Genomic DNA, 15,945 nt, shown 5'->3' on the forward strand with positions numbered 1-15,945 from the left:
AGTCACGGTCTAGCTGGCCTCCACCAGTACTTGCCCTGAACCTTAGTCACTGTTCTAGCTTGCCTCCACCAGTACCTGCCCTGAACCTTAGTCACTTTGTAGTTGACCTCCACCCGGTACCCTGCCCTGAACCTTATCACTGTTTAACTGGCCTCCACCCAGTACCCTGCCTGTGACACTTAAGTCACTGTCTAGTTGACCTCCACCCGGACCCTAGCCCTACTTACACTGTTCCTGCTCCCACCCAGTAACTCCCTGAACTTCATCCGTTGTTCTAACGTTGACCTCCACCCCGGTACCTGCCCTGAACCTTAGTCACTGTTTTAGCTGGCTCCACCCAGTACCCTGCCCTGAACCTTAGTCACTGTTCTAGTACTCACCCAGTACCACTGCCCTGAACCTTAGTCACTGTTCTAGTTGTACTCCACCCAGTACCCTGCCCTGAACCTTAGTCACTGTTCTAGCTGCCTCCACCCAGTACCCTGCCCTGAACCTTAGTCACTGTTCTAGTTGACCTCCACCCGTCCCTGCCTGAACCTTAGTCACTGTTTCTAGTTGACCTCCACCCAGTCCTGCCCTGAACCTTAGTCACTGTTCTAGCTGGCCTCCACCCAGTAACTTTGCCCTTGAAACCTTATGTGCCTATTCTCGTTAGCTGGCTCCACCAGTAACTTGCCCTGAACCTTAGTCCTGTTTCTAGTTGACTCTCCACCCGGTACCTCTGCCTGAACCTTAGTCACTGTTTAGCTGGCCTCCACCCAGTACACTGCCCTGAACCTTAGTCCTGTTTCTAGTTGACCTCCACCGTAGTACTATCCTCTCTGACCTATATGTTACTGTTCTAGCTGGCCTCCCAGTACCCTGCCTGACTTAGTCACTGCTTTAGCTGGCTCTCACCCAGTACCTGCCTCTGAACTTAGTCACTGTTCTAGTGGACCTCCACCCGAACTCCCCTGCCACTGGGTACCTTAGTCCACTAGGTTCATTGACCTCCACCCATGGCCTGCCCTGAACCTTAGTCACTGTTACTAAGCTGGCCTCCACCCACATAACCATGCCCTGGAACCTTAGTCACTGTTCTAGTTGACTTCCACCCGTACCCTGCCCTGAACCCTTAGTCACTGTTCTTTAGCTGACCTCCACCCAGTACTGCCTGAACCTAGTCACCATTGACTCGAGTGGACTACACCATCTCCATAGTACAGACTTTCTGTTCCTCGGACCTCCTACGTCACTACCATTCGTCAACATACAATGCTCCACACCACAAGCTGACGGCCACCCTTGCCTATACAATGAATATTCCCGACCTGCTTCCACCTGTAGCCCTGCCATGAACCTCAGACACTGTAACTGGTCCCACCCACGTACCACTGTCCTGACCTTATCATCTGTTCTAGCTGACCCCACCCAGTACCCTGTCCTGAACCTTTGTCACTGTTCTATTGACCTCCACCCAGTACCCTGCCCTGAACCTTAGTCACTGTCTTAGTCCTGACCTCCACCCTATTACCCCCTGTCCCTTAGTGTGATCTCTGCTCTCCACTACCCGTACCTCGATGTCCTGAACCTTACGTTCTAGCTGACCTCCACCCGTACCCCTGCCCTGAACCTTAGTCACTGTTTAGCTGGCCTCCACCCAGTACCCCTGTCCTGGACCTTAGTCACTGTTTCTAGCGTGACCTCACCCAGTACCCTGTGCCTGAACCTAGTCCACTGTTCTAGTTGCCTCCACCCAGTACCCTGCCCTGAACCTTAGTCACTGTTCTAGTTGACCTCCACCCGTACCCTGTCCTGAACCTTAGTCACTGTTCTAGCCTGGCCTTCCACCCAGTACCCTGTCCTTGGACCTTAGTCACTGTTCTAGTTGACCTCCACTCAGTACCCTGCCCTGAACCTAGCACTGTTCTAGTGGTCTCCACCCCAGTACCCTGTCCTGAACCTTAGTCACTGTTCTAGCTGACCTCCACCCAGTACCCTGCCTTGAACCTTAGTTCACTGTTCTAGCCGCTTCCATCTGGTATTCTACCCTGCTGCACCTACGTGGGGCAAAAAAGTAATTTAGTCAGCCACCAATTGTGCAAGTTGTCCCACTTAAAAAGATGAGAGAGGGCCTGTAATTTTCCATCATAGGTACACTTCAAACTATGACAGACAAATGGAGAAAAGAAAATCCAGAAAATCACATTGTAGGATTTTTAATTGAATTTATTTTTGCAAATTATTGGTGGAAAATAAGTATTTTGGTCACCTACAACAAGCAAATGTTCACGAAATCGAGGAGATATAGTGTCGTGTTCCATTTCCATGCTCCGCATGTTCTTCAAACCAAGCTGCACATCGATAGTTACCTGGCAGGTCTTACATTGTTTCTTTTAAGAGGCTCCTCTGTCCTCCACTCGTTAACCTGTATTTAATGGCACCTGTTTGAACTTGTTATCAGTATAAAAGACACCTGTCCACAACCTCAAACAGTCACACTCCAAAACTCCACTATGGCCAAGACAAAGAGCTGTCAAAAGGACCACCAGAAACAAAATTTAGACCTGCACCAGGCTGGGAAGACTGAATCTGCAATAGGTAAGCAGCTTGGTTTTGAAGAAATCAACCTGTGGGAGCAATTATTAGGAAATGGAAGACATACAAGACCACTGATAATGTCCTCGATCTCGGCTCCACGCAAGATCTCACCCCCGTGGGGTCAAAATGATCACAAGAACGGTGAGCAAAAATCCCAGGAACCACACGGGGGGACCTAGTGAATGACCTGCAGAGAGCTGGGACCAAAGTAACAAAGCCTACCATCAGTAACACACTACGCCGCCAGGGACTCAAATCCTGCAGTGCCAGACAGTGTCCCCCTGCTTAAGCCAGTAACATGTCCAGCCCCGTCTGAAGTTTGCTAGAGAGGCATTTGGATGATCCAGAAGAAGATTGGGAGAATGTCATATGGTCAGATGAAACCAAAATAGAACTTTTTGGTTAAAAACTTCAACTCGTCGTGTTTGGAGGCAAAGAAGCTGAGTTGCGTCCAAGAACACCATACCTACTGGAAGCATGGGGGTGGAAACATCATGCTTTGGGGCTGTTTTTCTGCAATGGGAACCAGGACGACTGATCCGTGTAAAGGAAAGAATGAATGGGCCATGTATCGTGAGATTTTGAGTGAAAACCTCCTTCATCAGCTAGAACAGTGACTAAGGTTCAGGGCAGGGTACCGGGTGGAGGTCAACTAGAACAGTGACTAAGGTTCAGGGCAGGTTACCGGGTTGTAGGTGGCTAGTAACAGTGACTAAGGTTCAGGGCAGGGTACCGGGTGGTAGGTGGCTAGTAACAGTGACTAAGGTGCAGGGCAGGGTACCGGGTCGTAGGTGGCTAGTAACAGTGACTAAGGTTCAGGGCAGGGTACCGGGTGGTAGGTGGCTAGTAACAGTGACTAAGGTGCAGGGCAGGGTACTGGGCAGAGGCTGGCTAATGGTGACTATTTAACAGTCTGATGGCCTGGATATAGAAGCTGTTTCTCAGTCTCTCTGTCCCAGCTATAATGCAGCTGTACTGTCTCCTCGCTCTAGATGGTAGCTGGGTGAACAGGCCGTGGCTCGGGTGGTTGAGGTCCTTGATGATCTTCTTGGCCTTCCTGTGACACTGGGTACTGTAGAGGTCCTGGAGGGCAGGCAGTGTGCCCCCGGTGACACGTTGGGTTGACCGCACACTCTGGAGAACCCTACAGTTGCGGGCAGTGCAATTGCGGTACCAAGCGTTCACACAGCCGACATGATTTTCTCAATGGTGCATCTATAGATGTTCGTTAGGGTCTTAGGGACCAAGTCAAATTTCTTCAGCCTGCTGCATGCCAAGGAACTTGAAGCTTTTTACACTCTCCAATGCGGCCCGTCGATATGGATGGGGGCGTGCTCTTTCTGCTGTTTCCTGTATTCCACGATCAGCTCCTTCGTTTTGTTCATGTTGAGGGAGAAGTTGTTTTCTTGGCACTTCTCCTGCAGAGCTCTCACTTCCTCCCTGTAGGCTATCTCATCGTTTTTGGTAATCAGGCCTACCACTGTTGTGTCATCAGCAAACTTGATGATTGAGTTGGAGACATGCGTGGCCACGCAGTCATGGGTGAACAGGGAGTACAGGAGGGGGCTGAGCATGCACCCCTGTGGGGCCCCCGTATTGAGGGTCAGCGTGGTGGAGGTGTTGTTGCCTACCTTCACCACTTGGGGTCAGCCCAAGACCCAGTTGCACAGGGAGGGGTTCAGACCCAGGGTCCTTAGCTTTGTGATGAGCTTGGAGGGCACTATGGTGTTGAAGGCTGAGCTGTAGTTGATGAACAGCATTCTTATAGGCATTTCTCTTGTCCAGGTGGGATAGGGAAGTGTGCAGTGCAATGGCGATTGCGTCATCCGTGGATCTGTTGAGGCGATAAGTGAATTGCAGTTGGTCTAGGGTGTCGGGTAAGGTGGAGTTGATACGGTCACTAACTAGCCTCTCAAAGCACTTCATGATTACAGAAGAGAGTGCTACAGGGCGATAGTCATTTAGTTCAGTTACCTCCGCCTTCTTGGGTACAGGAACAATAGTGGACATCTTGAAGCATGTGGGGACAACTGACTGGAACATGGAGTGATTGAATATGTCCGTAAACACTCCAGACATCTGCATATGCTCTGAGTACGCAGCTTGGAATGCCATCTGAGCCAGCAGCCTTGCGAGGGTTAACACGCTTAAATTACTTACTTACGTCGATCATGGAGAACGAGAGCACACAGTCCTCATGAGCGCCGGAGGCCCGTGTCGGTGGCTCGATGTTGTTTTCCTCGAAGCGGGCGAAGAAGGTGTTTAGCTCGTCCAGGAGCGAGGCGTTGGTGTCCGCAATGTGGCTGGCTTTCCCTTTGTAATCCGTGATTGTCTGGAGTCCCTGTCACATAGGTCTCATGTCTGAACCGTTGAATTGCAACTCCACTTTGTCCCTGTACTGTCGTTTTGCCTCTTTGATTGCCTTACAGAGGACGTAGCTGGTCTGCTTGTGCAAGTCCAGTTTTCCCAGTCACCTTGTTATGGTTAAATGTGGTGTTCTATGCACTTCCTGATTAACACAGTCACAGTCAGTGTATACACTGAATATACAAAACATTAGGAACATCTTTCTAATATTGAGTTGCACCCACCCTTCCCTTTTGCCCTCAATTCGTCAGGGCATGGACTCTACAAGGTGTCAAAAGTGTTACAAAGCGATGCTGGCCCATGTTGACTCCAATGCTTCCCACAGTTGTGTCAAGTTGGCTGGATGTCCTTTGGGTGGTGGACCATTCTTGATACACACAGGAAACTGTTGTGTGAAAAACCCAGCAGCCTTGCAGTTCTTGACACATAGCACCTGCTACCATACCATGTCTTGCCCATTCACCCTCAATGGCACACATACACAATCCATGTCGCAGTTATCTCAAGGCTTTAAACTCCTTTAACCCATCTCTTCATCTACACTGACTGAAGTGGATTTAACAAGTGACATCAATAAGGGATCATAGCTTTCACCTGGATTCACCTGGTCAGTCTATGTCATGGAAAGAGCAGGTGTTCTTAATGTTTTGTTTACTCAGTGTACATTGATACTATTCTCAGAGGCAACCCGGAACATTTCCATGTCTGCGTGATCAAAACAATCTTGAAGCATAGATTCCAATTGGTCAGAATGGAAGAATGTGCATCTGACAAAGATAAATGAAGTACAGAAAAACATTTAAAAAGTAAAATAAAAGGAGATGCAGGAATATTTAACACAGTGGACAAGTTTGATGCTACTTCATCCCAGAATATAGACACCTAAGGGCATTCCCAAACCATGTGTATAAAGGTACCAGGGCCCGGTTTCCCAATAGTGATGGGTGTTTTAAGAAGTAAGAAGTGTTTTAACAATCCATCTTTCCTACAACAGCAGAAGATGTGACATGCGTTTCCCAAAACAGCACACAGGGAACCAAAGGATCGAAAAGAAAAGGAGCGCTGCTCTCGGATCAGCTTCCTCGATTAAAATCTTTCCATAACATTAGAATTATTTCAGAACTCCTAGATAGATATTACCACCTACGGCTGCAAATATTGAGGCAGCTTATTGTAATGCTTACCCAATGAAAATACACTAAATCAGATTTGTCACATGTTAGGCTATCAAATGTTTTTATGAAACCCTTTTTAAATCAGCAGATGTCAAAGTGTAATGATGACTCCGTGAGTCAAGAAGCAGGTGCAGGTAAAATGTTTAATGAAAACAACAAACATGAAACAAGACAGCGTAACAGAAGCGCGGTACCATGCACACAGGTGCAAGACCAACTGAGCAATGAACAAAAGGAAAGGACCTATGAACAAAAGGAAAGGGGAGGTAATGAGGTCCAGGTGTGAATCATAACGATGAGTGCCAGCACGTAATGATGTTTCCCAGGACCGGTGGTTAGTATTCCAGCGACGTCGCACGCCGGAGGGGAGGAGCAGATGTGACAGTTCCCCCCCCCCCCTGACGCGCGGCTCTTGCTGAAGGACGACGTCGACCAGGAGGATGACCCCGGGGACGAGGATCGGGTCGATCCAGGCGGCGAAGATTGAAATCACGGATGATGTTGGTATCCAGAATGTCCTCTACCGGAACCCAACACATCGCCTCAGGGACATACCCCTCCCAGTCCACCAGATACTGGAGCAGACCCAGCTAGGGGACCAGGAACCACCGGCCTGAGAAGGGAGACCTGAAACGAGGGTGAGATACAGCAGCTCCACACTTCTTCAGTGCACTGGAACCACTCAACCGCAGGAGCGTTGGAGTCCACGGAGCCAGGGCCGGCTGAAAACCCAGAACACACTGGAAGGGAGTCAACCCAGTGGAGGAGTGTCACAGCGAATTCTGGGCATACTCTGCCTATGGAAGGAATCTTGCCCACTCACCCTGCCGGTGTAACGGATGTGAAATGGCTAGCTAGTTAGCGGTGGTGCGCGCTAATAGCGTTTCAATCGGTTATTGTCACTCGCTTTGAGACCTTGAAGTAGTGGTTCCCCTTGCTCTGCAAGGGCCGCGTCTTTTGTGGAGCGATGGGTAACGATGCTTCGTGGGTGTCAGTTGTTGATGTGTGCAGAGGGTCCCTGGTTCGCGCCCGGGTCGGGGCGAGGGGACGGACTAAAGTTAAACTGTTACACCGGTTCAGACAGTGACTCTTCAGGAACCTCCCCAGCTCCTGGTTCATCCTCTCCACCTGCCTGTTGGACTGATGCTGATACCCAGAAGTGAGGCTGACCGTGACCCCGAGCTTCTCCAAGAAGGCCTTCCATACTCGTGATGTGAATTGGGGGCCACGGTCGGAGACGATGTCCTCCGGAAGGCCATAACGCTCCTGGTTCGTCTTCTCCACCTGCCAGTTGGACTGAATTGTACTTTTGAACACCGTAAAGTCAGTGTGGAAGAGGTGAAAAAATGGTTGTCTATCAACAATGACAAGCCACCAGGATCGGACAATTTACTGAGAATAATAGCAGACGATATTGCCACTCCTATTTGCCACATCTTCAATTTAAGCCTACTAGAGAGCATGTGCCCTCAGGCCTGTAGGGAAGCAAAAGTAATTCCGCTACCTAAGAATAGTAAAGCCCCCTTTACTGGCTCAAATAGCCGACCAATCAGCCTGTTACCAACCCTTAGTAAACTTCTGGGGGAAAAATTGTGTTTGACCAGATACAATGCTATTTCACAGTAAACAAATTGACAGAATTTCAGCATGCTTATAGGGAAGGACACTCAACAAGCACAGCACTTACGCAAATGACAGATGATTGACTGAGAGAAATTGATGACACAATGATTGTGGGGGCTGTCTTGTTAGACTTCAGTGCAGCTTTTGACATTATTGATCATAGTCTGCTGCTGGAAAAACTTGTGTTATGGCTTTACACCCCCTGCTATAATGTGGATAAAGAGTTACTTGTCTAACAGAACACAGAGGGTGTTCTTTAATGGAAGCCTATCAAATATAATTCAGTTAGAATCAGGAATTCCCCAGAGTAGCTGTTTAGGCCCCTTGCTTTTAATTTTTTTTACAACGACATACCACTGACTGAGTAAAGCCAGAGTTTCTATGTATGCGGATGACTCAACACTATACACGTCAGCTACTACAGCGACTGAAATGACTGCAACACTCAACAAAGAGCTGCAGTTAGTTTCAGAGTGGGTAGCAAGGAATAAGTTAGAAATATTTAGGGCTAAAACTAAAAGCATTGTATTTGGAACTAAACACTCACTAAATCCGAAACCTCATCTAAATAATGTGGAAATTGAGCAAGTTAAGATGACTAAACTGCTTGGAGTAACACTAGATTGTAAACTGTCATGGTCAAAACATATTGATGCAGTAGTAGCTAAGATGGGGAGAACTTTGTCTTTAATAAAGCGATGCTCTGCCTTCTTAACAACACTATCAACAAGGCAGGTCCTACAGGCCCTAGTTTTGTCGCACCTTGAATACTGTTCAGTTGTGTGGTCAGGTGCCACAAAAAAGGACTTAGGCCAGCACGGCTGGCACATGCATGTACACAGAAAGCTAATGATAATATGCATGTCAATCTCTCCTGGCTGAAAGTGGAGGAGAGATTGACTTCATCACTACTTTTATTTATGAGAGGTATTGACATGTTGAATGCACCAAGCTGTCCATCTAAACTACTGGCACACAGCTTGGACACCCATGCATACCCCAGCGACAAAACATTGACACACACACAGAGTACTGTAGATATGTGGTAGTGGTGGAGTAGGGGCCCGAGGGCACACAGTGTGTTGTGAAATGTATTGTAATGTTTTAAAATTGTATAAACTGCCTTAATTTTGCTGGACCCCAGGAAGAGTAGCTGCTGCTTTGGCAGTAGCTAATGGTGCATCCACAATAAATACAAATACAAATGTGAGAAGATCTGCTAGAAGAGTGCCTCTGTGACCTGGAGAGCAGTGGGGAGACCAGGAAGAGGAATTATTCGACATGCCTTCGAAAATCTATCCAAGATTTTCAAACATTCATAGATGACCAGCAGAGTCAAATAATAATCACAGTGGTTGTAGAGGGTGCAATAGGTCAGCACCTCAGGAGTAAATGTCAGTTGGCTTTTCATAGCCGAGCATTCAGAGGTCAAGAGAGGAGGTGAGGTACAGAGAGAGAGAGAGATGGAGAACAAGAGAGAGAGGGTTGAAAACAGCAGGTCCTGGACAAGGTAGCACATCTGGTGAACAGGTCAGGGTTCCATAGCCACAAGCAAAACAGCAGAAACTGGATCAGCAGCACAACCAGGTGGACTGGGGACAACCAGGAGTCATTAGGCCAGGTAGTCCTAAGGCATGGCCCTAGGCCTTAGGTCCTCCGAGAGAGAGATAGGACAATTAGAGGGAGCATACTTAAGTTCACACAGAACACCAGATAAGACAGGAGAATTTCACTGGATTGGACAGATTGACCCTAGCCCCCCGACACATAGACTATCACAGCATAGATATTGGAGGCTGAGACAGGGGGGGTCGGGGGACACTGTGGCCCTGTCCGACCTATACCCCCGGACAGGGCCAACCAGGCAGGATATTACCCCACCTACTTTCCAAAGCACAGCCCCCGCACCACTAGAGACAAGGCTGAGTATAGCCCACGAAGATCTCCTCCACTGCACAAGCCCGAGTGGGGGAAAAATTGGACAGGAAAATCACGTCAGTGACTGAACCCACTCAAGTCGTGTATAGTAAAAAAAGCCTGGCACGACATGACGCACCCCTCCTAGGGACGGCATGGAAGAGCACTAGTAAACCAGTGACTCAACCCCCGTAATGGGGTCAGAGGCAGAGAATCCCAGTGGAGAGAGGGTAGCCGGCCAGGCAGAGACAGCAAGGGCGGTTCGTTACTACAGTGCCTTGCCGTTCACCTTCACACTCCTGGGCCAGACTACACTCAATCATAGTACCTACTGAAGAGATGAGTCTTCAATAAAGACAAAGTTCGAGACCGAGTCTGTCCCTCACATGGATAGGCAAACCATTCCATAAAAATTGAGCTCTATAGGAGAAAGCCCTGCCTAGGAATAATAAGGAGGCCTGCGTCTTGTGAATGTAGCGTACGTGTAGGTACAGTGGGGCAAAAAAGTATTTAGTCAGCCACCAATTGTGCAAGTTGTCCCACTTAAAAAGATGAGAGAGGCCTGTAATTTTCATCATAGGTACACTTCAACTATGACAGACAAAATGAGAAAAGAAAATCCAGAAATCACATTGTAGGATTTTTAATGAATTTATTTGCAAATTATGGTGGAAAATAAGTATTTGGTCACCTACAAACAAGTAAGATTTCTGGCTCTCACAGACCTGTAACTTCTTCTTTAAGAGGCTCCTCTGTCCTCCACTCGTTACCTGTATTAATGGCACCTGTTTGAACTTGTTATCAGTATAAAAGACACCTGTCCACAACCTCAAACAGTCACACTCCAAACTCCACTATGGCCAAGACCAAAGAGCTGTCAAAGGACCCCAGAAACAAAATTGTAGACCTGCACCAGGCTGGGAAGACTGAATCTGCAATAGGTAAGCAGCTTGGTTTGAAGAAATCAACTGTGGGAGCAATTATTAGGAAATGGAAGACATACAAGACCACTGATAATCTCCCTCGATCTGGGGCTCCACGCAAGATCTCACCCCGTGGGGTCAAAATGATCACAAGAACGGTGAGCAAAAATCCCAGAACCACACGGGGGGACCTAGTGAATGACCTGCAGAGAGCTGGGACCAAAGTAACAAAGCCTACCATCAGTAACACACTACGCCGCCAGGGACTCAAATCCTGCAGTGCCAGACATGTCCCCCTGCTTAAGCCAGTACATGTCCAGGCCCGTCTGAAGTTTGCTAGAGAGCATTTGGATGATCCAGAAGAAGATTGGGAGAATGTCATATGGTCAGATGAAACCAAAATAGAACTTTTTGGTAAAAACTCAACTCGTCGTGTTTGGAGGACAAAGAATGCTGAGTTGCGTCCAAAGAACACCATACCTACTGTGAAGCATGGGGGTGGAAACATCATGCTTTGGGGCTGTTTTTCTGCAATGGGACCAGGACGACTGATCCGTGTAAAGGAAAGAATGAATGGGGCCATGTATCGTGAGATTTTGAGTGAAAACCTCCTTCCATCAGCAAGGGCATTGAAGATGAAATGTGGCTGGGTCTTTCAGTGTGACAATGATCCCAAACACACCGCCCGGGCAACGAAGGAGTGGCTTCGTAAGAAGCATTTCAAGGTCCTGGAGTGGCCTAGCCAGTCTCCAGATCTCAACCGTATAGAAAATCTTTGGAGGGAGTTGAAAGTCCGTGTTGCCCAGCAACAGCCCCAAAACATCACTGCTCTAGAGGAGATCTGCATGGAGGAATGGACCAAAATACCAGCAACAGTGTGTGAACCTTGTGAAGACTTACAGAAAACGTTTGACCTCTGTCATTGCCAACAAAGGGAAATAACAAAGTATTGAGATAAACTTTTGTTATTGACCAAATACTTATTTTCCACCATAATTTGCAAATTAATTAATTAAAAATCCTACAATGTGATTTTCTGGATTCATTTTGTCTGTCATAGTTGAAGTGTACCTATGATGAAAATTACAGGCCTCTCTCATCTTTTTAAGTGGGACAACTTGCACAATTGGTGGCTGACTAAATACTTTTTTGCCCCACAGTAAGAGACTGATGCCCTATGTACTATGTACATAGTCATTGAACACTGGTCACTTTAATAATGTTTACATATTGTTTCACCCACTTTATATGTATTTTGCTGGATTATGTGTGTAATAATTTTTTTATTGCTAGGTATTTCGGCACTGTTCGCTGAACCTGTGATAACATCTGCTAATCTGTGTACATACACTTTGATTTGATTTCTTGCTGGCCTAACGGCTGCCAAGAAAATGATTGTAGTACGATGGAAGCCTCAAAACTCACTCTTTATCCATCAATGTATATTCACTTTTTTGGTGTACAAAACATTAGGAAGACAAAGGAGAGGAGACAGGTTAAAGAAGGATTTTTAAGCCTTGTGTCAATTGAGACATGCATTGTGTATGTGTTCCATTTAGGGTGAATGTGCAAGACAAAAGATTTAAGTGCCTTTGAATGGGGTATGGTACTAGGTGTCAGGCACACTGGTTTGAATGTGTCAAGAACTGCAACTCTCTTGGGTCTTTCACACTCAACAGTTTCCCATGTGTATCAAGAATGGTCCACTACCTAAAGGACATCCAGCCAACGGCAGGCCAGTGGTCAAAAATAGGTAATTGATGAAAAAGGACAAAGGAGGCAGTGCAGAGCAACAGGCAGGCTACATTTAGTCAACTGACAGTCCATTTCAACATTGTTGCTCAAAGACCCATAAAAGAAGGCACAACTTGTTGTATCTTGACATGAATTGGGTATGGCAGCCAACGACGTTACAGAGTTCCACTTCTTTCAGCAAAAAACAAGAAACTGCAGTTGCAGTGGGCTAAGGAATGAAAACACTGGACAATGGAGAATTGGGAAAACATTGCCTGGTCTGATGAACCCCGGTTCCTGCTGTTTCACACTGATGGGAGGACCACGGTATGGAGAAAACCACATGAGTACATGCATCCATCATGCCATGTGTCAACATTGCAGGCTGGTGACGGTGGTGTGATGGTGTGGGGTGTGTTTTTATGCCACACATTGGGCCCCTTTATAAAAGTGGAGCAATGTTTGAATGCCACAGGATAGCTGAACATCATTGCCAATCAGGTGCATCCCTTCATCGCAGCAATGTATCCATCTGCAGATAAAAAAAATTCTGTAGGATAATGCCCAATGCCACAAGGCTAGGATTGTCCAGGAAAGGTTCCACGAACATGACAGTGAATTCAGCTTACTGCAGTGGCCTGCCCAGTCACCAGATCTCAATCCAATTGAGCATCTGAGGGATGAGATGGAACAAGCTATTTTCGGAGTAGAGATCCACTACCAGCCAACTCGACACAACTGTGGGAAGCATTGGAGTCAACATGGGCCAGCATCACTGTGGAATGCTTTTGACACCTTGTAGAGTCCATGCCCCAACAAATTGAGTCTGTTCTGAGGGCAAAAGGGGGTGTAACGCAATATTAGGAAGGGGTTCCTAATATTTTGTACAGTCAGTGTCTGTGATGCGTTCGTGGAGCTAAAGAAGATACTTTGAATGTGCTGCTTTGAGTTTTTATTTTTTATTTTTCTGGTCAATGTGTGTTGATTTCATTTGATCCCAAAAGTCCTCGGGAGGGATGGGGATGGGGGAGGGAAGTTGGAACCTAATTGTGTATGTATGTATTCATGTTTGCTGACAGTTATTATTACTAAATAAAAAACATTTGATCACAAAAGAAGTTCACACAGTACATGCATGAACACACACACGAACACACGTGTACACACATACACACATGTATGAACTCACATGAACATACACACGACAACACAAGTTAGACAGTACATGCAGTATACTGTATGTATGAACACACACACAGAAAAGTATGTGTTCTCACCTTTGATCTGGGAGTCATACTCATATAGACTCCCTCTCTGCATCCTCAGCTTTCCATGTGATGTCATCATGTCTGCCTAGTCCCTGACCTCTAACCCTGTCAATAGATCCTCCAGGTCTCCAATGTGAATCTGTCTAAGCAGATGAACATGAGTGAGAGAGAGAGAGAGAGAGAGAGAGAGAGAGAGAGAGAGAGAGAGAGAGAAAGAGAGAGAGAGAAAAAAGAAAGAAAGAAAGAAAGAAAGAAGAGGATGAAAAAGAGAGAAAGAAAGAAAAAGATGAGAAAAAGAAGAGAGAAAGAGGAAGCGAGAGAGAGATAAGGAGATTTGATTTGATTTGATTAGGCTCTCCTTTAGTCCTCATTTGGACTAATCTTCAAGAGTCCTTAAACATTCAAAATCATTTAAAATACAATCAAATTTTCACCTACAACACACTGTTACAAACAGCAGACATAACACCCCTGCCATATTGACCAGATAAATTCCTGGCAGTCTGAAAAGGTAGATTGGTTCCTTCGATCTACCATAGTCCTGCGCATCCGCATCGGGAGACGATGAGTAATCTGAATAATGAAGGTTATGAATGCTGTAGGGTTAGGGTTCACAACCCACACAAACACACGCCCACACCACACACCCTGCCACACCTCCTGTGCTGCTAACAGACAGCTTCACCTTGCCTTTTGAACCATTGTGCTTTCTATTAAAACTAACTGGCTAGCACATGCTAATCCACTGATAGCTAGCTGAAACATAGTGGATAGGCTATAGATACTGTATATGATATGAAGATCTCAGATATGTCTGCTCCAAAAGAAATCCTGATCACGCTTTAAGTAAGTGTGACACAACACACACATTATGAAGCCTTGTCAGCGATGTTGGCTAGCTGAGCTCATCGCAAGAACATTTGATCATGTCAAATTGGCCACAACTGTGCATGTGCACACACAATATATGAAACGAATGAACAACACACAACACACACACACACCCTAAACACATTCATCGGCACGATTTATATACACATCCACAACACACCATTAAGATATATAGCAAACACACACACACACAGACACACTGAAATTCTGCACAAACATTCCATCTTAATAATCTAACCGTATTCCATCCATCATACATCAGCAAACGCAGGGTCAATGCAGTCATACACACACACACACACACACACACACACACACACACACACACACACACAAAACACACACACACACCACACAACCACACACACACACACACACACACACACATATGCACAAAACAGCCTAATTTATGAATTGTTCATACATACACACAAACTCATACACACGCCTCTGTCATAGCTATGAATAAAGCAACCCATGACAGCCATACCTCACTGTGCAGTCCTGTGTTCTCTCGCTTCTTCTTCCTATCCTCTCTTCTCTTCCGCCTCTCTTCTCCTCCTCCTCTTTCCTCTATCGCAGAGACCAGTGTGCGGATCAGACAGATTTTTCTCAGCTCAGTTCTCTCCTTTTCCCTCCTCCTCCTCCGTTTTCAAGCACATCCTCAAAACAGCCCTCCCTCAATCTCTTTTTTCTCCTCCCTCTATCAAACACAGCTCTCTTATATTTCCCTCTTTTTCTCCCTCTCTTTTACACACAGCCCTCTTCTCTGTCCCCGTCTCATTTTCATCCTCTCTGTCACATACATACTTAGCCCCCTCCCTGTCTCCCTATCTCTCCCTCTCTCACACACACACAGCCCCCCCTTTCACACACACCACAACACACACACACACACACACACACACACACACCCACAGAACTCTCTCTCTCTCTCAGTGAATTTCATAACCTAAGCCACACCCCCATCCTCTCCTCTTTCCTCCTCGAGGCCTACTAGAAATACCAGATACTGTCTTCCCCTCTCAGCCTCTCTCTCTCTCCCTCTCTCCATCTCCCTTTCCCTCACACCCTCCCTCCCTGTCTATATCGCCCTCCATCTCTCCCTCCCATTCTCTCGAACTCTCCCTCCATCTCCCTTTCTCTTTCTCAGCCATTAAATGTTTTTCTGACGACCTTGTATTGTTTAGCTTAATACAATCACCATCGAACAGCCCCTTGTCTCTCAACACACATGCATGCACGAAGCGCACACACACATACACTCACATTCATATATACACACAGATACACACAGTGTTGCTCACTGTCTCCTCTGCATCCTTCATCTCTGCTCAGTCACAGCGGATGTGGTGAGGAGAGAGAACGCTAGTTATAACACATATTTGATACAGAGTCATTTTCAACATATGTAGTCAACAATGGTTAATTGGCTGATTCAGATTCTCTATTGGCCCATTGCAGGGC

General features: G+C 46.6%; 1 protein-coding gene across 1 annotated transcript in view; it reads right to left on the reverse strand.

Annotated features, from left to right (window-relative positions):
* The window catches only part of LOC111955533 (rho GTPase-activating protein 4), a 35,373-nt gene extending 19,885 nt beyond the window's left edge, over positions 1–15,488 (reverse strand). Inside the window, 2 exon segments of the mRNA XM_070436381.1 lie at positions 13,597–13,730; positions 14,969–15,488. Of these exon segments, the coding sequence (XP_070292482.1) occupies positions 13,597–13,666 (70 nt within the window). The 5' untranslated portion in view covers positions 13,667–13,730; positions 14,969–15,488.
* Between the last annotated feature and the right edge of the window lie 457 nt (positions 15,489–15,945).

Source organism: Salvelinus sp. IW2-2015, linkage group LG31 (genome assembly GCF_002910315.2).
Source record: "Salvelinus sp. IW2-2015 linkage group LG31, ASM291031v2, whole genome shotgun sequence".
NCBI classification, from domain to species: domain Eukaryota; kingdom Metazoa; phylum Chordata; class Actinopteri; order Salmoniformes; family Salmonidae; genus Salvelinus; species Salvelinus sp. IW2-2015.